General features: G+C 39.9%; 1 protein-coding gene across 1 annotated transcript in view; it reads right to left on the bottom strand.

The window, feature by feature from the left end:
* The window catches only part of PDHX (pyruvate dehydrogenase complex component X), a 68,551-nt gene that overhangs the window by 40,822 nt on the left and 2,637 nt on the right, over nt 1-25,092 (bottom strand). Inside the window, exons 2-3 of the mRNA XM_020963840.2 lie at nt 17,492-17,572; nt 7,331-7,431 (exon numbers count right to left, since the gene is read on the bottom strand). Coding sequence (XP_020819499.1) covers nt 7,331-7,431; nt 17,492-17,572 — 182 coding nt within the window. The remainder of the gene's footprint in view (nt 1-7,330; nt 7,432-17,491; nt 17,573-25,092) is intronic.

Raw genomic sequence — 25,092 nt, 5'->3', positions numbered from 1 at the left:
GCTACACACAATTCCCCGGTCTGCACGTCCAGCCCTTATCTCTTTGCTGAGCTAGTCACACATTTCCACTTTCTCCTTGGACAGTTCAAGCTGGATGCCTCAAATGCTTAACTCAAATCCAACATGTATAAAACAAAACTCATCTTTTCCCCCAAACCCTCCCTCTTCCCGATTGCTGTTGAGGGTACCACCACTCCCAAATCACTCAGGCCTTCCCTGCTCACTCACCCCACCCACCCACTCCACTGTCAAACCCTGTTATTTCTACCATCACATCATCTCTTGTCCCTATTACGCCTTCCTCTCCACTCCTGCAGCCACAGCCCTGTATCTCTCCCCTGGACTACAGCAAGTCTTGTTTTCCCACTTGAGTCTCTGTCCTCTCTAAATCCAGCCTCCACTCCTGAGGCCATGATTCTAGCCATGAATACAACTTCTGAAAAGATCCTATTTTGTTCTCCCTTTTCTATCAAAATTATGTAGATTTTACATTTCGTTATCATAAAAGCATATGATTTTTTAAAAAGCATACAGAATAACATGAAGTTCTATTTATGTATGCAGTTTTCACCAAGGCAAGGAAGTAGCTCCATAGACTGCTAAAAATAGTTAAAAGCTGATCTCTCCATTGTTTCACTCTTTTCACAGCGTTAGGAAACAAGATGAATGGGCGCCATCTACTCGCAGACATTCTTGGCGATTCAAAATGCAACACCAGCAGCTAGGTGAAAAGGCCATCAATTCACAAATACTTTTATATGCAAATGAGGTAAGACTTCAGACTAGCCAGGGTTCATGTTCACATGGTAATACAAATCGCCTGACGTTTTCATTGTACATTAGGAAAATCAAAGTCACAGAGTATCTGATTTTAGTAGAGACATTTAAACAATCTATTAGTTGTCTCCACTGTTGGGAGGAGATTCAGCCTAGAAGCCTCATGGACAGTGCCAGCTTCCAGCTGCTCCTGTTTGCAGAAGAAACAGTGCTGATTCTATCAAGCCCTGAAAAATGGCCAAGCTTCTAGAAATCTAGAATCACTCTAGATACAAGCGGGAAAAGCCAGCTGGATCATACCAAGATTTTTCTGGTGTACTTCTACAGTGGCAAGTCACGGAACAAAAAATCTCAGAAAATTTGAAATTAAGGATCCCCTAAAGAACAACAAAGAAGCACGAGTGACGACAATTTGCTGCAAACATAAAATTACAAAGGAAAAGCAAGTAGCCTAGGACCAAGAAAGATGGGCTGGCCTTGTCTCCACAGGAATAATGACCTGTGTGCTACACTGGGATCCACGTGGTATCAGGAAGAAAAAAGGAATGTCTCCAGCACGACGGAAGGAAGGACTGTGATGAAGAAATGGCAGGAGATGAGCGAGAGTCACACAGGACAGGCAGATGTGGTGCGGCAGAGCGTGCTTGCAGCCTTGGAGGGAGAACCCACGCCAACTCGGTCATTAGGTGTAGACACATTAATAAAATCTATTTACTCCTAAACCACTGGGCTGTGAAATGGAAGGTCACACAATGCTGGGAGTGGCTGCTGGCACCTTGGAAAATGGGGGAATTAATGTGAGTGTGAAAGATGGGCCAAAAACAAAAACCACAAAGAGGCCAATCGTTTGAAGGGAAAACACCATCCCAGGGCTGTACTACAAGAATCACAGGACTTCGGAGCTAGAAGAAACTTTAACATGCACCTGACTAGTTTGAATCCTTTATTTTCTAGAATAACACACACTGGGCTCTAAAGTATGGTCAGTCGAACAAATGTAGATGGACAAAGCAGTTCACCTAAAATTTAGCTGCCATTGGGCAGTTCTATAAAATCTGAGGGTAACCATGATAAATGACAGCTTAGTTGCAAAAGGCCCAACTCAAGAGCTAAAGGCACAAAATGGAGACTTCCTAGGCAGTCACTAGCTTGGGTGACTTGAGGAGAACAGTGTACCACAAGCTGATGTTTGTGATATAATGTTGTTATTAAAAATGCTGACAGGCTGTCTGGATTCAACAACCGTAACAAAACACAAACCCTAACACTCATCTTTCTGCCATATGTTGGTACCATTTGGAAATCTATATTTTAAAAAAACAATTTAGAAAAAGAAAACATCTGTAGTTTCAAACCTTTCCAAGTATAAAGACCTCTTTTTAATGACAAGTCTATACATACATTTGAAAAATGTATCCATGTTTATAAAAACTACACATATATTTTAAAAATCTCACAAATGTGAGATTATTTATTCCATCTCCAAGTGCATTTATTATATGGTCAACCTGCATATTTTCTTAAGAGCTAAATAAAAACCAAAATGACAATATGTGGAGCCCATATGGGAATCATGGATACTCTGGAGTAACTCCATAGCACCAAAGGATCCGCAGCTCATTGGCTAGGAACCAATACTGGAGAGTATTAAAAAAAAAAATCTACCATAACAGAGAGATATGTTAACCCGGTCATGTCACTCTACTGGTACAGACAGCAGTCCACCTATGTCTACAAAAATGTGAGAAGAATAATGTCCATTAAGACTGGAAAGACAGGTTGAGGCAAGGTTGGAAAGAGCTTTAAAAGCTAAACAGAGGAGTTTATATTTTTCCTATAAGCAACAGGAAAGTAATGGAGTTGGATGAATATGTGAGTCAAAGACTCCGAGATGCATTTAAAGAAAATTACTTTGGCAGCAGTGTGTAGGATGGAGTGGGGACAGGTTAGAGGCAGGGAGGCTAAATAGCAGGCTATTCCAATAATCTAGGAGAGGGGCTGAACAGAGGTGGTACCTCTGCAGAGAAAAGGTCAGACGCCAGAGATGCTGTGAAGACAGACACAGCAAGCTGTGGCAACTGATGAGCTATGCAGGCTGAGGGTAAGTGAGGAGTCCAGGATAATGCAGGGATTATAAACCTAAAATGATTCTTCTAGTGGTGGTGCCTTTTATAGAAATAGGGAAATTTGCAAGAGGGGAGGATTTAGGAGGAAAGGTGAGTTTAGTTTGGGACCTACTACATTTAAGATGTCTTCATGGTAACAAGTTTGAAATGTCCACTAGGCAACTGGTGATCAGGGACTGAAGCTGAGAAAAGAGACTGGAGCCAGACACTCACAGAACGAATGAGATTACTGAAAGAGTATATAAGGAGAAGAGGGGCCCAAGATACAACCTGTGGCAGCAACTTAATTAGCCTGGCACCAGCCAGGGCTGTCCCAACGCTTCAGCTGGGCTGGCTCACCTGCCCCAGAGGGCCAGATGGTTGTAGTTGGTGGGTATGAAAAAGAGACAATTTACAATGTGCAGTGGTACTTGGGTATGTTAAAAAACCTTCTCATGTATGGTTATTTATTATCATGAAACCTGACCTGGATATGGCCTGAAGAAGGCAAGGGCCAAAACACCAGCAGGTTGGAATGGTCAGTGTCTGATGACAAATTATGTCCATTTTTTTCAGTCAATATTTTATTTAATTTAAATATCAGGTTGGAGCTATCACACAGAGAGTTGACTTTAAAAGACTCCTACTTCACTAACACGTAGTTACTCTCTGTCCAGAAGGCAATGAGGTAGTGCCAAGGCCTCTATCAGAAGTGAGCCTGGCAAATGTTCCTGCAGGGTGACAGGGCACCCTACCTGAGAGTTAAGGAGAGCCAAGTTCAAATCCTGCTTCAGGTACTTGCTAGCTGTGTGACCCTAGGGCAAATTATTTCACCTGTTTACCTCAGTTTCCTCATCTGTAAAATGGAGATAAAAGCATCTACCTCACAAGGTTGTTGTGAACATCAAATGACATACTTGTAAAACACTCCGCAAACCTCAAAGCACTCTATGAATGCTCTTTACTGTTGTTATTATTATATATGCTTAATCCTCACCATTTCAGGTACCCTTGTTCTCATCTTGTAGATAACAGTCATGAGAAAGAGGCATGAGCCTTCCAAATAATCGAGAAGTTTTCTATTTATTAATCCCAAACAAGCCTTTCCATCATCTGTTTTGCCTTCAATACTCACATCAGAGGCACCAAGTAACAAGGTACATTCACTTGGTTTAGAGGATCTTTTCACATTCCTAACAAAAATTTTTCTCTTCTTCTTCATTCTCTAGAACAGATATTGGTACATAAGCTGCAAAGTGTTCCTCGAGGCCACGGTCATCGTGAACAACGTAGGTGAGGGGAAGCAAGCCATGAAGGATGATGTACTCCCTTTGGATGCAAGGTGAAACCCATTTCTTTATTTACTTCTCAAAGAAGAACCTGCCAGTTTTCTTCTACTTGATTATATAACTTTTCTCTGTCTCACTATTTAAAGTGATGCTTATAAATGATTTAAAAATGGGTTGCTTCTTAGCTATCTTAGTCTTCTTTTCAAACAGATGGCTATTTTAAAATTTGTATGCATATCCTGATGAGTTACAGTCCAAGAATTTATCAGCTGGAAACTAAACCTCTCAATAGGTAGCTAAGGTGGTCCTTGAGCAGCAGGCATGATCAAAATAACTATACGGGCAAAGTTTCAGCTCCACAAGAAATGGTTATATGGCATTAGGATTTATAAAGTTTCTTGGCTTCTCAAAAAACCACTAGAAGTGGTGGCTATGTAATCTGAAGAAAAGCAATCAACAAGTAGTTACTGAACACCTACTGTGTCAGACACTGTGCTAGAAAAAGGGAGCAAATTAATTGTCCTTATTCTCTATCTCCTACAAGAAAAGAACCAAAAGAAATGGGAACAAACTTAAGGAAAAGATTTTGGACAAAAATCTCAATGGGAAGGACAGTTAAAATACCAAGCCAGGTTACTAAGGTAGTCAAAACTTCAAACAACTCATTTGGATTTTTAAAATACTGTTTAATGTAGAGGCAAGAACTGGACTAGAGGATATAATTTTTTTCCAATATTTTCCAAACTAGGATTCTTCTGAATAAATACAGAATCCGTTTATTTTCTTTTCTCATATAATGACAGTTCAATATCACTTCCCATAAGACCTGGGGATTTAAGGGTGTAAGAACTTCCCCTCTCTGATAGCTGCACCACATTTTCCTCATCAAGTGTTTCTTCTAGTCTTATCTGAGAGGCAACGCCAACAGGCTGGCCACATTATTCAAATGCCCAACATACATTTGCCTAAAAGATTATTTTATGGAGAACTCACACGAAGCAAGCACTCACACACAGGTCGGAAGAAGGGATACAAGGACACTCTCAAGGTTTCTCTGAAGAACTACGGAATTGACGTAAAACACGGAAGACACTGGCACAGAACTGGCCAGGACAGAGCGCCCACTTCAAAGAGGGTTCTGTACTCTAGGAGCAAAACAATTGCAGTAGCTCAAAAGAAACCCAAGATGCACAAATTCAGACACATCTCCACTTCAAATGTTCACATGGACTATCTGTGACCGACCTGTGGCAGCGCCCACGACTCCTATGGGTCTGATCAGCCACAGTCAGATGCACCGTGCCTTAATCCCAACACATGACATCATTTTGGTCCTCTTCCAGCAACAAGGACAACAACCAATTAGAAAGCCTCTCCTGAACGGCGTTTCTATACAAGCCACTCTGCACACAAACAGCCACTTACAGCCCTGCTAGTGGTGCATGAGACATTTAAAACAATGGAATGACCCTCTAAAACCTGTCACTCTCCTATATATTACCTTCCTAATTACACAGCACCCATCTGCATCATAAAACAAGCCATTACTACTGTCTAAGCACCTTTTAAAAACATCAATAGCCCAGTGTGACACAAATGGGGAACCTTTTAATTCCATCAGGATCATTTTAGAAAGAGAAATAATGGGATTTCCATGGGATACAACAAAGCTCTTAAGCACAATAGGGACATGAATTCAATGCTGAAAATGTCTGCTTTATTTATAACAAGTTAATGCAAGGGCATGTGACATACAAACCCAAAGTAACATAACTTTAAAATCACTCATGTGCCTACACACACACACACACACACACACACACACACACACCTGTACACCACAATGACTCTGTGATCTCATCAAAGCACTCCCTCAGAGAAAAACTGTGGACAGCCCTTTAAAGAGAATTCAAAGATATTTAAATAGTTATGTTTAAGGATAATTTATTTTAAGGGCATCATGCTCACTTGAACATATACATCTTGACATGTTTGCAATTTTGAAAGTCTCATTACATTAGTCAGATTTTATGTGAAAAGGCATATGACAGATACATAAATGTATGTATGTATGTATGTGTGTATTCCTATGTATATGGACCTCAAGTAAAGTGGACTCAACTAGCATTTATTAAGTGCTTACTATATGCCAGGCACAGTGCCTCTATGTGTATATGCCTACAAAGAAAATGTTCAAAGTGGATTTTCTCCTCTAATTATGCCAGTTGCTTGGGGGTAGGCATTAAAATAAATCTACACTTGCTGCAAACACACCGATGATGGCAAGTGGCAAGAGAAGTCAGTTTGTTGTTTTAATCTTGCCACGCACTGTCTAAAAAAGTAGACAACTCACACAGGGATAATAAATAGATAACTGTATAGAAACAATGAGACAAAGAGCTACTATCTCTACCCAATACAAGCAACTGGGTACTCTGGATCTTGACAAAATGATTTTCAAAAGGGGGAAAAAAACAGAAATAGGAAAGCTTTCTTTTTTTTTTGGGGGGGGGGGTAAGGTGGAAGTAGAAATACAGAACCCATGCCTCCCTAACTTCTCACCCAGGTTGGAAGTTCAGTGGCCACTCAAAGGCCCAACTTCCTGTCGAATGGCACAGGGGCCCTGACGTGCTCCACTTCTGGCTGGGTCCAATTTGTAGCCTGGTAACCCTGGTATTAAATTTAGAGCAGATACCAGATCAACTTTAGCATAATGCAGCTCAGAACTCCTCAGCTCAAGAGACTCAACAGCCTCAGTCCGCCCAGAAGAAAACATTCATGCTAACCTACTGCCAAGAAAGTCAACTGTTGTCATCAACATTTAAGCTGTTGGCACCTTCATCTAAAGATTTTAACATACACAGTAGCTGCATGCCTTTGATTTTCAGATAAATATATTGGACTTCATTCCAACTGAAAAAAAAATCAGACTAAAATAAAAGCTTGAAAGAGGTTTTTCTCTTGTCAATAAAGTATAATTTTAAAAAAGTACAATAAACTTCCCAATGATTAGAAACTAAATTTCTGCATTATTTGCACAACATAAACATAGCTAAGACAAATGTGAATATACATTTACACTATACATTTTAAAGCATTTTAAATGATAAATTAAGCAATATACTTATAAAAGTTCTATATCAACAAATGACAACTTACCACTATTTTAGCCAAAATACCATCTTCTCCTGAATCCAATGTGACCACAGCCTTGTCCGTTTCTATTTCACATAAGGCATCTCCAGCACTCACTGCTTCACCTAGAAACAAGATGGGGTTTGTTTGAAGGGGTTTTTTTGAGGTCTTAAGATGTATCTTTTTGAGTACGCAAATGGGTATATCCTTAGAACAAGAGCAACCATTGCTTCCATTTTTCTTCAAGCCATTAGAATTAATTCATGAACAGAAATATTCCAAAATTCATAGCAAGTACTGGTGGAAAGATATGAAAGAGAAATCTAGAAATATATTAGGTAAAAGTAACAATGTCATAGAGGCATTTTATAGGAAGGATATTCTTTTTTTTTTTAATAATTAATTTATTTTTAGCTTTCAACATTCACTTCCATACGATTTTAAGTTTTAAATTTTCTCCCCCCTCCTCAAGATGGCATGCAATATGATAGAGGCTCTACATATACATTCATATTAAGCGTATTTTCACATTAGTTGTGATGTGTACAAGAATTAGAACTAATGGGAGGAACCATAAGAAAGAAGAAATAAAACAAAACAAAAGGAAAGCAAGTAGTATGCTTCCATCTGCATTCAGACTCCGTAGTTCTTTCTCTGGATGTAGATAGCATTTTCCATTATGGATCTTTTGGAAATGTCTTAGATCCTTGCATTGCTTAGGAGCGCTAAGTCTATCAAAGTCAGTCATTGCTGTATGGCTGTTACTGTGTACAATGTTCTCCTGCTTCTGCTCATTTCATTCAACATCACTTCACGTAAGTCTTTCCAGGTTTTTCTGAATTCCGCTTGCTCATCATTTTTTATAGCACAATAGTATTCCATTATATTCATATACCACAACTTGTTCAGCCATTCTCCAATTGATGGGCATCCCCTCAATTTCCAATTCTTTGCCACCACAGAAAGTGCTGCTATAAATATTTTTGTACCTGTGGGTCCTTTTTCCATTTTAATGATCTCTTTGGGATACAGCCTTAGAAGTGGTATTGCTGGGACAAAGGGTACACACAATTTTATAGCCCTTTGGGTACAGTTCCAAATTGCTCTCCAGAATGGCTGGATCAGTTTACAACTCTACCAATAATGTGTTAAGTGTTCCAATTTTCCCACATCTTCTCCAACATTTATCATTTGCCTGTTTTGTCATGTTGGCCAATCTGATAGGTATGATGTGGTACCTCAGAGTCATTCTGATTTGCATTTCTCCAATCAATAGTGATTTCAAGCATTTTTTCATATGACTATAGATAGCTTTAATTTCTTAAGAAGGACAATCTTATAAGACACTTACTGACTTAATCAATAACCATTTACAAAACATATACTAGATGCCAGGGACTGTGGCTACAAAGACAAAAAATAAAACGGCACCTGCCCTGAAGAAGCCAACATTCTATCAAGGGGAAAGATACACAAGTGTGTAAGTATATACTGGTACCTAGGAAGGGGCAAGAAAAAGTCAGGTAGAACAAGGTTTCTTAACCTGAAATTCACAAACTTTTTCTTTAAAATATTTTGATAACTATATTTCAATATAATTGGTTTCCTTTGTAATCACAATTAATACAATAAAATATATTTATGCATTTTAAAACATTTTTCAGAGAATGGGTTTCTAGGCTTCTCCAGGCTGCTCAAGGGGTCCATTAAGTTGAAAGTAGCATTTACTCTTCCCTTTGAAGGAAAAGAGCAATTCCAAAAGGCAAAGGAGTGGATTTCTATCACCGGAAACATCCTGTGAAAGGGTACCAAGGCAGAAGATGGAATGCTATGTGTAGGGAACAGCAAGAAGGCCAACTTGGCTGGAGGGGGCAATGCATAACAAGCTTAAAAATGGAGGCTGAAGTCATATCTCCAAGGGTTTTAAACACGAAACTTGGAAAGCTGGAGGGGAGGCTCTAAGACCAAGGTTTAGAGGATGGCGTGGAGAGGAGAGAGACTGGCGATAAGCAGAGCAGTTAGGAGGCCATTCTAAGTCAAGACGAGATGTGAGGAAGGCCTCAAGTAGGCCTCAACAAGCCTTAGTAATTGGATGGGGAGCTGAAGGGAGGGAAATGAGATGTCAAGGGTGACTCCAAAACTGCGGTACTTGGTGATGGGGATGAGGGCGAGGCCCTCAACAGAAAGAATGTAAGCTCAGAAGAGAGGTGAATTTTGGCACAAATACACTGAGTTCAGTTTTACTCTAGTGAGTTCGAGATTCTCTGAGACATGCAATTAAAAATATCCAGCAGACAGCTGGAGAGTAATTTGTACATGTGTGTACACTTACACAGTGTGTGTATATAAAAGGTAACTTTATTATCTACAAAGGATCTTTAGAATCAAGAAAACATGTGTTTTCAGCTCAAACTGTTTTCAAAACTACAAAACATCTGAGGGAACTACAGTCTCAGAGCACATAATGTCATATATTATGGTTGATTTATTTTAGTAACAGAAGCAAATTTCAAATAGGAAGGATTTTATCCCTTTGTAAATATTTCTGTGTGAGAATCTCATCCAGAGATGTGGGGAGGAAACTTTTGATATGAAAACCCATATAATAATGAGGAAGGTCAGCAAAAGAGATGAAACGTGAGAACATGTGAAAACAGGGCCTTTCTTCTCCAACGCTTCTCAACCTGACACTTTAATATCTTGTGATGCTGGGCACATACATCACTTTCCATCTGTGACTCTCAATTTCTTCGTCCACAAAATGAAGGTGCTGGACCAGAAGACCATTAAGTTATATTCCAAATCTCAAATTCATGATCCTATTCACAAATTTTAAAACTTCAATGATATCATTATTTTTTTAAAATGAGAAGTAATGCTCCATGAGAGAAAAAAGGCTTTGGGATTCAAGGACAGTGAACTCGTTTGCTAAATTTCCATTCACCTTTCATTTTATCAAAATAAAGGTCTAAGTGTTTGTAGCAAGCACACTGATGCAGAACAGCAGTTACAGTCATCAGAATAACACTGATGACCCTTGCTGGCTTTATCAAAAACTTCTATGAAGAAGTTTCCACTCTGACCTTTATGGGGTTTTTTCCCCTCTAAAACAACAGCCTCTTTTTTGCTATTTGTTTGTTGGATAAATTCTAAAATCAAGAGCAGCTTACATTTAAGACTTAGATCTTTGAGAAATTATCAAATCAATTAATCCTTAAGTTTCTTTAAAACTGTGTTGCTTACTGCATGTATTTGTTCTGTGTATATGTCTGGACACAGTTTTTCTTCATTTTACTAATTACCATTTCAACATCCTCATATGGATCACCCAGGACCGAGCTGTGAAAAGAGTCCGACTGCGGTCATTGTACTATCATAAGCGAAAAAGATGTAACACCACAGAAACACAGAAAAATCTGTCCCATTTCCTGTGTGCTCCTTCACCTATAAAAAAAGCCTTTCAGCTTTTATGGTCTGGCTTAGTGGGGGTCTCTTGCCTAGATTTCTGAAAAAGTATTATTATAAATGACCAATGAAACATGCTAAGAAAATACACTAACATAAGAAATCACAATTTCTTAGGGTTAATTCAAAAAGCCATATCTCAATAATTCAATGCAAAGCATAACCACTTTCTCAAATAAAGAAGAAAAAATAGGTACACAAATCCTATATTTTTTTGGTACAGGATCTGTAACTTTAGCGGTATAGAAAACTGCAAGTTAGGACACTCCCACTACATCCAGCAGATTCTCAATGACCCTAGACTTTATCATCTAAGGCAGTTTCTGGGGGTCCTGGGAAGTTGATTAACTTGCCTGGGATCATGGCCAGTATGTAGGAAAGGCAAAACTTGAACTCAGAATCCAGCTCTCCATTCACTAGGCATTGCTGCCTCTTGGGTCACTTTTTAAAGAGCTTAAGCTCTTCCAATACAGATTAAAAGTAATTTACGCTCTAATGAACACTACACTGTCACCAAAAGGGGAACTTCCTTTACAGAAACAGATGGCAAACAGCCCGAGCCTTCTCCCCGAGTCTGACTGTTGCACATTTCCCTCTAGCCTCCTGAGAGGATCTCCCCAACAAAGATGAGACGCCTTGTCTAGTTACTCTAACATTTCACAGACACAAGTACACACTTGGGCTCGTGATCTGCTACTTTATTACATGATTGGCCCACTTCCTCTTCTAGTCAAACTGTCCACAGTGCAGCATACCAACCCACAAGTCCACCATGCACCTCTTCACCACTCTCTGGGTCAGAGGTTCTTAGCCAGGGAGTCCATGAGCTTGTTCTCCCCCCCTAACGTGCTGATAACTCCAGGTAAACATAATCTCTTTTATTTTATGCACTTTAAATACAATTTTGAGCATGGGTCTGTCCACAGACTTCACCAAACTGACCATGAGGTCCAGAACACAAATAAGGTTAAAAACTTCTGCTTTGGGTCATCTACAACCTTGATTCTTTGGAGATCATAGCCATCCACAATTATTACAGCCATATCTGTAATGATCACTGTGAGAATATTATCATCACTAAAATGATAACCTCTTAAAAATACAAAACCCAAAAGTATGAGGTATATCGCAAAGAAGAAAAACCAAAGCCAAGAGGAAGTTATCAAACTGCTACAAACATTTATTCCTCCTGAATCTGTCAATGGGGTGTCTCAATTAATCACTGTCCACATTATTCTGTCAATACCAAGGATTTCTCAATGGGAGGTCAGGACATGTCATGTGATACATCCTCAAATGCTCCATCTTGGAGAAATGTCTGTCATTAGAAATGAGGAAAAATAAAATAAAAATCATTCAACAGAAAGAAACATTTCGATGTCATTTCTTCCTGTAAAACTAAAAGCACTTCATGTAAGCACTTCAGCAGCAAAGTCCATCATATAAGACCACGGGACAGATGTGACCACTTTTCATTACTGTAAAAAATCACCCTGAAGAAACACTTCTGCTGATCTGAAATCTCAAAGATGAATATGTGATTTCACTCTCAGGACAATTCAAAACTGTGATGCCATCTTCGTTTGCTAGGTCTTCTTCAGTCATGTCCAACTCCCATTTGGGGTTCTGTTGACAAAAGGCACAATCTACAACCTACAAAGCATTTCTTCATTCACTTTCCAATGTGGATTTGTTCTGTTCAACACAGGTGTAAAATTCTGACTCGGTATAGTGATCAAAATATAGCAAAATTGGACTGCAACTATAATACCTGCTACTCAAGGATTTATACCTAGTCTTTAAAAAGAAAAGAGAGCTATCACTTTATTTTAGAGGCAGCCAGGTGGTGCAGGGTACACAGCTCTAGATATGGAGTCAGAAAACTCTGCTCTATGTGACACTGAGCAAGTCACTTCACCCTGTCTGCCTCAGTTTCCTCATCTCTAAAATAAGGAAATGGCAAACCACTCCAGTACCTTTGCCAAGAAAACCCCAAATGGGGTCACAAAGAGTCAGACACAACTGAAATTGATGGGGTGCTTGGGCCCCAATTTCTCCCTAGCCTCAGAAACACTATCCCTGGCAGTTTCCCTCCAGCCCAAGGACACTGTGCCTAACAACTACTCATGAGTGGGCCCCAGCAAGACACTCTGGTACAGTTACACAAAGCTGGGTGAGAGAGTGATGCGCTGCTCAGGCCCCAGCCCTAGCTTCGTGTCTCTGGAAGCCTCCCAATTTCTTAGTAGGCTCCTGTCCTGTGAGAAAATTTTCTCTTGTCAGAGAGCATTCTCTAATCAGGACAGAGAGAGGGACGCTTGGCCCAGGGATTTTTGTCCCTGGCTGACCCAAAGACTCTTCCTCCTACCAGATCCCCAAGGTCCATGCATCTAACAACTCCCTCAATGTCTGGTATACTCCCTACACTGTCCCATCCACAGTTCCCAAAGACCTTTAGATTATCTCATCAGTGTCCCTGGCATTCCTTTCCCATGCCCTTTTCCATATAAACCCCAGCTCCATCCTCAGTCTCTCACAGGTTCCTTAAGAATCCTTGTCCGCTGAAAAGCGTAACAATAAATTTTTGCCAACTTGACTCAAAGAATGCTTGAGTCTGTGAATTCATTCCAGACAATCTCGTTCTGTATTACAGTCTTCAAGGGGTCTCTGAACCTCTCAGACTGCAACAAAATGACTGAATACTACCACCACCATACTACATTTATAAAACCCTGAACACGCAGAAACATATACTTTCAATACATATCATATGCACTTAACAAACGTTTGAACTAAAACGAATGCATGTGTGCATAAACATGCATATATTTATATGCATGTTTTATATGTATTGATGTGAAGTATTATATATTTTATATATGAAGAAAATATACTCCTCACCTATGGAAGAAACCCCCCTCCAAAAAAAAATAACTGTATAAACAATAAATCCATACACTAATAGCATCCTTCAGGTGGGCCTAAAAGCATGATTCCAACAGGAAAAAGGGAATACTACTACTTTAAACTATCAGCAAAACTTCTACCAAGTGGCACTGCCTTACAAAGAGATGAGACTTTTTAAGGGCAACATTCAGAAGAAAGTATTGGTGATTAAGATATCTGTAAAACCTCCAAATTAAGACAAAACACCACACTTCATATGTGAAAATGGACCAGAATTCTGGATTTGGAACTAGAAGAGGTTTTGGAGATCACCTGGGCTTCATTTCCCAGGTGAGGAAACATGGCCCAAGGGCACACAAACAGTAGTGAGCAGCAGAGTTAGGAGGTGACCCCATTTCTTCTCTACAACAAATCTAGCCACTGGCTTTTCCATTATACCACACTGCCTGAGGAGGTGATAAATCTACAAACTCTTTTAATATTCTCCGTGTTCTCATATATATAAATAATTTGTCAAGTGACAGTGGGCTACAAGGAGACAAATGTGAGTCCAAGGAATCTTCTTTGGCAATATCTAATTAGGCCTGGAAATTTGGTGAAATTAATCTTCTTACAATTATCTCTAAAAGACTGTTCTGTGATTGAACCATGACTTGAGAACTGAGAATAATACCAGGCCAGCACATCTAATACAAAAATAACCAGAACTCTATAATTCATCAAAAATGAGAAACCTAGAAATAGAATCTGAGAGAGTATATTATGTATGAAGGTGAAATGTTCTTAGACACAAACTCACAAAAGCTTAATTGCCCCCAAGCCACTTACTCAGTCGTCTGAGGTTGGTGGCCTGGATCAGTGGAAGGCCCCACGAGGAGGGGGCTACCACAGCTGCTCTTCAGAAGATGTGATGACAAGCAGCAGTATTGCAGACATGGGAAGGGAAGGTCACCTGCCTCATGTGCCAGTGCCCTCATGATGATGCCAATGGTGATCTCTGGGCACACGCAACCAGCAAGGATTTATGAAGCAACTGCTAAGGACAAGAAACTGCCAAGTACAGGGATTAAAAAAAGACGGAAGACAAAACAATCCTTGCCCTGAAGAAACTTACATTCTAAAACAAGGGTCCTTAATATTGCTTGTATCACAGAATGCTTGGGCAATCTGCTGAAGCCAATGTACTCCTCAGAACGAGGTTTTAAAATGCATAACATGAAATACTTAGGATTCTATGGGAAACCAAAATACAGCTATCAAAATATTAGGGAAAAAACCAAGCTCACACACTCCAATTAAAAACCTCTGTTCTAAAATGGAAGGCAATGTGTATGTGTGCATTTAGAGAGAGAGAATAAATAAATAAATGCATAAAAATACAAAATAGATACAAAGTAGGGAAGGAAGGCACTGTCAACTGGAAAAGGGGGAATCAGGAAAGTATTCATGCCAAAGGAAATGCTTGGGCTAATGAAGAAGGAGTTTAGTAGCGACTCTGTGAGATGGTAATAACAATAAATAATGGTAATCATAACTAACATTTACATAGCATTTCCTATGTGCCAGGCATTCTGCTAAGTGCCTTACAATATTATCTTATTTGCTCCTCACAACAATCCTGGGAGGTAGGTGCTGTTATCATTCCCATTTTATAGATGGAGAAACTGAGTCAAAAAGAAGTTAAGTGACTTGCCCAGGGTCACCCAGCTAGTAAATGTCTGACTCCAGGCACTGTGCCATCCCCTAGATGCCAATATTAGTGAAACAGTGAAAAGGGAATACATTTCTGACCCAGGAACAGCCAGCGTATCAAGATTTGGAGGTGGGAGATGGAACAGAGAGAAAGCCAGTCCAAATACAGCCACTGGAGTTTATGTAGCAGAGGAGTAAAACAGTCACACATTCCCTTATGGAAAATGATGATGGAAACCAAATGGAAGATGCAGTGAAGCAGAAAGAGACCAAATATGAAGTCAATGCAATAGTCTAGGAGAGGGATGATGAGGGCCTGAACCTCACACCCATCAGACTGGCTAACATGATAGAAAAGAAAGATGACAAAGGCTGGAAAAACAGGTACACTAATGAACTGCTGGTGGAGTTGTGAACTGATCCAACCATTTCAGAGAACAATTTGGATCCATACCCAAAGGGCTACAAAACTGCATATATCCTCTGACCCAGCAATACCACTACTAGGTCCGTATTCCAAAGAAATTTAAGGAAAAAGGAAAAGGACTTATACTCATGAAAATATTTATAGCAGCTCTTTTGGTAGGGGCAAAGAATTGGAAATTGAGGGGATGACCATCAATTAGAAAATGGCTGAATAAGTTGTGGTATGTGACTGTGATGGAATGCTACTGTGCTCTATGAGATGAGGAGCAGGATGGTTTCAGAGAAACCCAGAAAGACTTACATGACCAAATGCAAAGTGAAGTGAGAAGAACCAAAAGATCACTGAACACAGCAAGCATCATTTTAAGTACGATCAACTGTGAAACTTCGTTACTTTGATCAAGCCAATGATCCAAGACAATTTTGAAGGACTCAAGATGAAAACTGCTCTCCACCTCCAGAGAAAGAACTGATGAACTGAGTGCAGATTGAAGCATATTTTCTTCCACTTTCTTTATTTTGCTTGCTTTTTTTTTCCCTTTCGCAACATGGCTAATATAGAAATATGTTTTGCAGGCTTCCTATGTTTAATGAGTTTCATATTTGTGGCCTTCTCAATGGATACAGGTGGGGCAGGTAAAAGGGAAAAGAAATCAGAACTGAAACTATTTTTTTTTCAAATTTAATATAACTTTTTTAAAAGAAAAAAGTGGTAGCTATGTAAATATTATGGTCATTGTACAAACAGTTATCCAGCTTCTGCTCACTTCCCTCTCTATCAAGTCACAAAAGTCCTCCCAGATTTCTCTGGTTTTTCCTTTTCATCCTCTAAACTTCCTTTTGTCTTCTAAGAGCATCACTATCTTCTAGTCCTCCTTAAGGACAAGGACCATTGCTTTTTTATCTTTGTATTCTCAGTACCCAACACATAACAAGAGCTTAATAAATGTGGACTAAAAGTAATCAAGAGTGGTTGCTCCCTACCTTTCCAGTCTCATCTCCTATGCGACCCCCTTTTCTGAATTTTCTGTTCCCATATACAATGCTCCCTCTCCCATCTCAGAGCTTTTGGTATCAGCGCTCTCTCCTGCCTAGAGGCCCTTCCACCTCCCCTCCTACCAAGCACAGCTTCTGCGCTGTCTCTCAGATGAGCTTTCAGTGACCTCTTCTGTTAATTCTCTCTCCCTTTTGAAGTGATTTTGATTATTCTAGTAAATCATCTGGGTATACTTTGTACCCTCCCAGTAGTCAATCAGTCAACACGAATTTAGAGCATCGACTCCTTGAGTAGGAATTGTTTTTCCTTTCTATCTTCGTATCTCAGACACCTAGCTAGTGCCTTACATAGAATAAATGCTTATTGTTGAATATAGATGTTACAGTGTGAATGAAAGGATCAAAAGGAAAAAACCTGAAAATGAGACTGGGAGTTGTCTTTTATATCATGAAACTAATATCTAAAGCCAAAGTCTAAAAACAGAAACACGTTCTTAGGATATCACTTTTCTATTCAAGAAAAAAAAACGTGAAATTAAGATGAGAAAATTTTTACTTGGTTTTTTATAAGCTAACCAAGTAAGTCAATTTACATCAGTTTAATTTACACCAACCATGACTGAAACTAATCATAAACCAAAAAAATCCAAAATGAATACACACACACACACACACACACACACACACACACACCCCACTTACCTTCCTTTTTCAACCATTTCACAATGTTTCCTTCTTCCATCGTGGGAGACAAGGAAGGCATTAAAATTTTAATAGGATCAACTGAAATAAAAAATGGGAAAGATTAGTAACTAAATGTGTACATCCTAAAACTTAGATTCAAATTCACATCTAATTCTCCCCATCTGAAGTTAAGGATTTAGTTAAGAAAGAGAACCTCATAATTCTAGAGGAGAAAAGAGGTGGAGACAGCTCTCAACAACACCAAGCAGCCAGTAAATAGCACACATACAGAAAAATTCTTCAGATTCTTCAAAAACCATTTTAGTACAGTGCCATACTCATAACAGGTGTTTAATTTTGAAATGAATAGTGTATAGGAAGGAGTATAGTAGACACAGAGTAAGGTTTAAAAATGAAGAAAACCTGGGTTCAAGTACTGCCTGACATGTACTGGCTAAATGACAGTGGGTAAGTCACTTAACCCTAAGTGCCCAGGCATCTTTCTAAAACTCTAAGTTGAGGAGCAGGTAAGATCTGCATGGGTAGAGGGAGCTACACTCTCTATACCAATGAAATGGATCCATCTCCATGAGGGCCTTCCTTGCTTTCTCGTGAAATGGCAAGAACATCTGAGAAGTACTGGGGCTGTTGATCTCTTACTCCCCACCCTTGACACATGACAAATTTATCTTCTTTTCCTATCATACATTTCCCAGATGGCAACACTTTAAAATTCCTCATTGTTTACACATTGCATCCTGCTCAGACGAACTATGTTCCTGTTTCCAGGAACATCAAGGGGGAATCAGAGGAACTCTAAATTCCTTAAAGGTAATCTTCCCTGCTCTCCTTCCTTGGTTTAATTCTGGGGCCAACTTGTACCTTTTCAGACTGTCTGTTCTAGGTACACAAAGTGATAGACTAATTATGGACTGATTCATTTAGAACTTAAAATTTCTCATAGAATTGATCATGTTATACTTTTAAAAAAGAAGACTAGCAGGAGACCAAAGGTATTGTTTTTTGTTTTTTTATTATTACTCACTTGGGTAAACCAAAGTCCGTGACAAAAACAAAACTAGAAATTGAGTCCGAATATATGTATGTATATATTCTTTTTCAGCATAGCTGTGTGTAAAAACAGAAAGCAGTATGGTATAAAGAGACTGTATGAGTCCAAAAGGAACTCACTCTGAGTCTGATTAGTTGGATGGCCTTGAGTAAATCCCTTAATCTCTGTTAGCTCAGTTTCATCATCTGTAAAACAGGGATAACATGGGCACAATGCTTAGGTAACAAGGCTGCTATGAAGAAGACACTCGGGAACTTTAAAGTGCTAGCAAAGTTATGACATGATTTTGATGAGTGAAAAACAAATGTTTCACAGTAAAATCCTGTTACATGGTAAAAGTCACTAAAACTTTGGGGAGTCTCAGTTTCCCCACCTATAAAATCAGGTGGTCAATCTTGATGACCTCCAAGGTCGTTTCCAGCTCTACTTCTAGGATGCCATGACCTGAAGATCTGGTTAGGTTTCCCTGCAGATATGGATCAACTGGGCACTTCCTCTTCAAAGTCCAACCACTTTCCGGCAGTATGCAAATGTTCTTGGTGGCCCCTCAATCACCTTTCAGCACAGTCTCTTTGTCTGCATTTCAGAAGTCTTTCATTTCTGCCTGCGGGAGTGTTTACTCCATGGCCACTCATGCCATTGACATCACAGACAGCGAATGCACAAGGAGGCCACAAGCAGCAGGGCAGGCAGCTGTTTCTGAAGAACCAGTTCTCACAGGAACTGTCAGTTCTCCACATTTATTCGACCATCATTTATTAAGTGCCTATTATGGCACCAGGGACACAAAAACACAAACAAAAGAGCCAAAGGGCCCTGCTGACACAGCCGGAAGAGAATATCTCTGACGACATTGGAGAGAGCCAGCCACGAGGACTCTGAGCTCTCCTCTTCTCTCATAAGCATTCCCAGGCCCAATGTCTATTTCCCGGCCATATCACCTGCCCTGCCAACTCCTGTCCCCCTAAATGTGCATGCAGCCTTCTATTAAAATGGAAGCTTCTGGAGAGCAGGGGCTGCCTGGCTCACCCAGGTATGGATCCTCAGTGCTTAGCACAGGGCCCACCACATGGCTAAGGTGCTTAATAAGTGAATTTTTAGTCATTCATTTCATTCCACCCAAACATCTTGATTTATAGATAACAAAACCAAGGGTCAGAGAGCTTAAGGGCCTAGCATAAGGTCACACAAGGATTAGAAAGTAGGTCCTTTCCTCTAAGCCAAGTGACCTTCCCACAGTACCACACTGCCCTGGAGGGACTTCCATTATATTGGGAGGGGGGGAGAAATAAACACAAAATATACACAGTTCAGTCTAGGGGGTGGAAAGAACTAGCAGCCAGGTGTGGGGATGGGTGGGGAAATGGAGATCAGATCCTGTCCCTCAGGAGGCAGTATCTGAGCTGACCTTTGAAGAAAGGATGGGGAGGCCCATAAGACAGAGCTGTGGAAAGGGCACATTCCAGGCATGGAGGACATCCTACGCAAGGGCACAGAGATGGAATTGATTTGCTACATATGCGAAACAGCAAGCACGCCAGGCTGCTTATAACCTGTAAGTGAATGAAGCAAAGTAATGTTCAAACACCCTAAAAAAAAGACAGACTAGAGCCAGAGAACAAAGAAGCTTTATCCTCAAGTCATTAGGGAACTGCTGAGTTTCTTTAACAAGTCAGCGCTAAGCTTTAAGAGAAGTGTATTAAAGAAGAAAGCAGTGGGAGTCAGAGGGAACAATTAGGAAGCCACGACAACCATCCAAGCATGAAGTGAAGAGGGCCTGATCAGGGAAAGAGGCATCAATGGAGGAACAGGGAAAATACAGGAGACACATCACGGCGGGAGAACTGATAAGGTCTCACAGCTGACTGGATGGGAGGGGTGAGAGAGACAGAGAGAGGGATCAGCTAAAGAAGGGTGACCAGGAACATGACAGAGTCTTCGCCCACAACAGGGAAATTGGAAAAAGGGTTTGGAGAGAAAGAAAATCAGTTCTGTTTTGGACAGAATGAGTTTGAGCTGTCTACGATTCAGGAAAGGCAGGAACTAGATACAAAGAAAGACAAGAAGTTGGGACCCTGCAGTACACAGGCACAGGGAGTGAGTCAAGGATGACGGCCCTTTAAAAGGAGACTAAAGAGAGGCACAGGCCTAGACCAAGCCCCCCCATCTGAAGAAGGGCAGAGTCAGAATTAGAATCCAGGTCATAAGATTTCAAAACTGGTAGATTTTTTTTCAATTAAGGCTGTGGTTTTTACATCTGCCTTCTAGTTTATGCCAAATATGTTCAAAGCTGATGCCCTCAACACCTCAACACCTAAGTCTCTCAAATATTTTCATAATTTTGTTTTACCTGCTATAACTTATACTTAAATGTTTCTGTCTCTGTAAGTCTCCCTAAGCCTTTCCTACTTCCATTACTGCTGACATTGAGAACTATATTGAGACTTTTAATTTACTACTGTTGAGTATATGGGTTTTCAATTTAACCATTCGTCAGTCCCAAATAATTTTCATTTTTATTTAATAAAAAAGAGCATAACCATTCCTCATGTGGCCATCCTTCATGGATGAACTGAAATTGCTTCTCTGAATTCACCAGCAATGAAAATTTTAAATCCCATAATAGATCATCATTGTCCTCCTTTTAAAACTGAAGAGTGTCAGAATTCAAAGAGAGGAAATGGAAAGATTGCCTTTTGATAAATTACATGAGTTTTTTTATAGTTAGTAAAATTGCCTAGAGAAAACACATCTGCCTAATACCTCTTAAGAACTGCATCTCAGAATTATAATGCCAGGTAAAAAGTAATCTGTTAACTACAGCAGGCCTCTCATATGAACTTTTTTTTTCAATTGGCTGATTATACAAAATTCTTTTGCCAAAATGTATTTTTCTAATATGAAAATTATGTAATCTTGGTACTAGCATTGTCAAAGCGCAACATATACTATTAATTTCTCTCCCTTAGCAGTACAAGTAAACCATATTCAGAGGAGATGAACTTTTCAGGCTTCCCTAGAGTTTAAATCATACTCAACATTATTTGGTTTCACTATTCAAAATAAAATTTGGTCCCCTTTCTCCACGCCATTAAGCAGTGCTTTTTAAGCTCCCTCCTGCTTAACTGTCACTGCTAAATGTGGCACCAATTACATCTTCCACTAATTGTTTTTGTTCAAACTTAGGGGGCATAGGGGGAGATGTGGTTTCTCCCTCCCATTCAATTATAATCCATACAAAGTTGGGGCTAGAGCAGAACATAAGGATTTCATCATCATTCTAAGTGTCTGGCTCCTTTTACACACAGCTAGCAAGAGAGATGGAACTGGACTTCAAGACAGCCAAAAGAAGATGCTCAAAAATATTCTTTAAAGTTGTATATAACCTACCTAATTTTGGTGTGCGGTAGCTTATGCATAAAGAAAACCACTGCCATCACTAATAAGGTTCAACAGCGAAGACATGAAAGCCAGAGGAGCTACCCAAACAGTGCTATTCAACTGTGTTATTCAACTGAAGGCCGTGTAGGACAGGTTTAACAGATGAAGTCTCTTTGCTGAGTCTGTGCTGTTGTTTCATCTGCCACAATGCTACAAGTACAGGCTGTAAGTCAAGAGGCTGAATGGCCATGGAGCTTTACAGCTTTGGGGATACTCCTGCATTCTTTCCAAAAGCTATCTGTGAATTTCCAAAGTGAGAGTTTCCAGTCAGTTTCAAATAGAACACCCAAACTTCATTTCCCCTAGAACAGATTTCTGTCCTCCAGACAATTAACACTCCAGGCCTAAGGGCTATATCTAATCTCTAAGGCTTGTGCTTAGTCACAATGACACCGAAGGGTTTCAAGACCAAAAAAGATTCCTATATTAACATCCTGTTAAAATATAAATGCAAAACAAACAACTTTGCAGTTAATGTGAAGCAGATCTAAGCTTCATTACTCTGACAAATATAATTAAGGAAATTCAGCAGCTGACATATGGTACTGCTTGTGTTTCATGCTTAAGTCTCAGTTTCTCGACTGTAATCCAAGAACACAAGAACCATGAAATGAAGACAGACCAATCCAAAAGTAAATCACCAAAGCTTTTTCAGCTTAGCTCCCATCTCACCATTAACTTGCATCTTCTACAATGATTATGGGAGAATGTAGCTCACTTAATCACCTACCTTCAACACAAGAACACATTAAATAAAACTGAATTGTTAAAATAACAATAAAAATAAACCCCTTCTGCCATCTGCAGGTTAGCTGAAAAAAAGCAGAAGTAAATGGAAATTTTTAAGTCAATGCTTTAAGAGCAAAGACCCCTAATACTCAAAAAAGTGAGCTCTTGAGGAAAGTAAATAAGGCAAACGGTTAACCTCTAGAGAAAACAATTGTTTGTTTGTTTTAATGTAAGTCTTCTCAGTTCAAAGAACTGTTTTAAAGTAGTACTCAGGATTTTCATGTACCAAATAAGAATCCACTGATAGCTTAACTTAAAGTATTACTAGAAAAGACTTATTCTTAAGATATCAAATCAAGGATGGCTATCTATCATCTATGTTTCTTGAGTGGGACTAAAACAGTTGTTATTAATAATTCCACATCAATCTTACAGAACTATAGTATGTTTGAGCCAAAAGAAAACCTGGAAACCTCAGTCCAATCAACCCATTTTAGAGATGAGAAACTGAAGCAAAGAGAAGTGACCTGGCCATCCTGCCAACAAGTGTCCAGAGCTGGACTGGAGCATCTATTTCTGACCCCCAGAGCCCCTCCCAGTCTACACCACTGAAGGAGAAGGGAATTGAAGAAAGGGAAGATGGTAAGAAGGGAGGGGAGAAGGACGGGTGGGGTGGAAGGAGATGGTGATTTCCTTAAACATCGGGGGCGGTAGGGGGTGTCATTGCTATTTTGTGTCCCCAAAGCTGCCTTGAGATTAGTCTTTTGTTAGTAAATATTAGTTGATGAGAAAAATCTGGGCTTTCTTCAGCATACTAGCTAAATGTACTAAACATACTAAATATACAGTGCTTTAATGTGTGTAAGGCGTTTTACATGTATTCTTCGATTTAATCCTCCCAACCCTGTGAAGTAGGCACTATTATTAATGACCCTTCTACAGATGAGGAAACTAAGGCTGAAAAAGGGTCAGGGGCTGGCCCAGGATTCAAAGTCCAGGCTTCCTCATGGGCCCTGACACCAAGCTGCCTGTACTACCGCTTGGGGTCCCCAGAGTCCCAGTCCTTGGCAGATAATCACAGGAGCAGCCTGGGGCACACATAGTCTCAAGCTCCATCAGGAAGTCTTTAAAGCAAGGTCTTCCAGGCCCCAATCCACAAAGACATCTATCTTCTGATACTAATCTTGGATCTACAGTAGATTCTTCTGAAATGTAGAAACTAGCAATTAGGCAGGCTCTGAGTAAACAAGAACATGCTTTTCTCTCCTTAGTCTTCCAGGTGAGGCCGTGTGGCACGGGTAGATCACTAGACCTGGAGTCAGGATGACCAGGCCTTAATCATGCCTCAGACTCAGCTGTGCACATGGGCCCAATTCAGGCAGCTGCCTCACCCGGAAAGCCGGAGGGAAGGCATGGGAGGGGGACTTTGACTCTGACTTCTAAGACCCCTTCCAGCTCCAAATTTATGATTAAACAGAGGAAATGAAGGCTGAGATGGCTACATAATCCAATATTAAATTTCTCTGGTTGACCTGGCTAAAATGGTGCATGTGTCTATGTATTATAATTTATACATGCATGTATCTATTAATCAAAATTGTATGTGTGTACATGTATTAATATTGGAGCCCAAGGAATTCAAATCTGAGTGGGGTGAGACTTCCCAGCAATGAATTCTACTTAGAGTTTGCAAGGCTCACACAAGCACGAAAGCAACCTCCTTCCATCAAAAAAGTGGATGCACACAATTAAAGTGTAGTCTAAGGAGTTCTTTCGGCCTTAAGGGGTTCTAGGATGATGGTGGCACAATTTCTGGTTAGCATTTTGTTCTCGTGAGAAGCAGGAATGCTCCCACAGATTTGACTGCAATATATAAGAATATCCCCTCCCAAAATTGTTCAGGAAGTTAATAACCATGCATACGAACTGCACTCAAGTAGCCAAAGTGCTGACCCACACTGGGGAAAAGGCTCTTCATGTTCCTATAGCAATGAAATCACAAGCCTGATTCTTATCCTTAATCATGTGGGGTAGTTTGAGAACATCTTAGAAGAATAAAAACACCCCCTTTATCGGTCAAACAAAGAGCACATCTGAGGCATATGTGTCTTTTACTGAATCCTAAGTTCAAGGACAGCCACTCTGGGAGCTTACAGAGAAAGAAACGCCAGAATCCATCCTATTAGCTCTGTCCACCAACACCAGTGTTTAATTTTTTCTAAAACAAATGATGCAGGTTGACTAAACTGGGTCCCTTCTTAAACAGGCCATGGAGAAAGAAGATGAAGACTGAGAAACTTAAGAGTGACCAACAGATCCATGAATACAGCCACTGTGTCTATCCTTACCTGACTAATGGGTTACATTTCCCAATCAC

Source organism: Phascolarctos cinereus, unplaced genomic scaffold (genome assembly GCF_003287225.1).
Source record: "Phascolarctos cinereus isolate Bilbo 61053 unplaced genomic scaffold, phaCin_HiC Scaffold_9;HRSCAF=440, whole genome shotgun sequence".
Classification (NCBI taxonomy): Eukaryota; Metazoa; Chordata; class Mammalia; order Diprotodontia; family Phascolarctidae; genus Phascolarctos; species Phascolarctos cinereus.
Note: the sequence above shows the minus strand (reverse complement) of the source record. Positions and strands in the feature narration are given on the sequence as shown.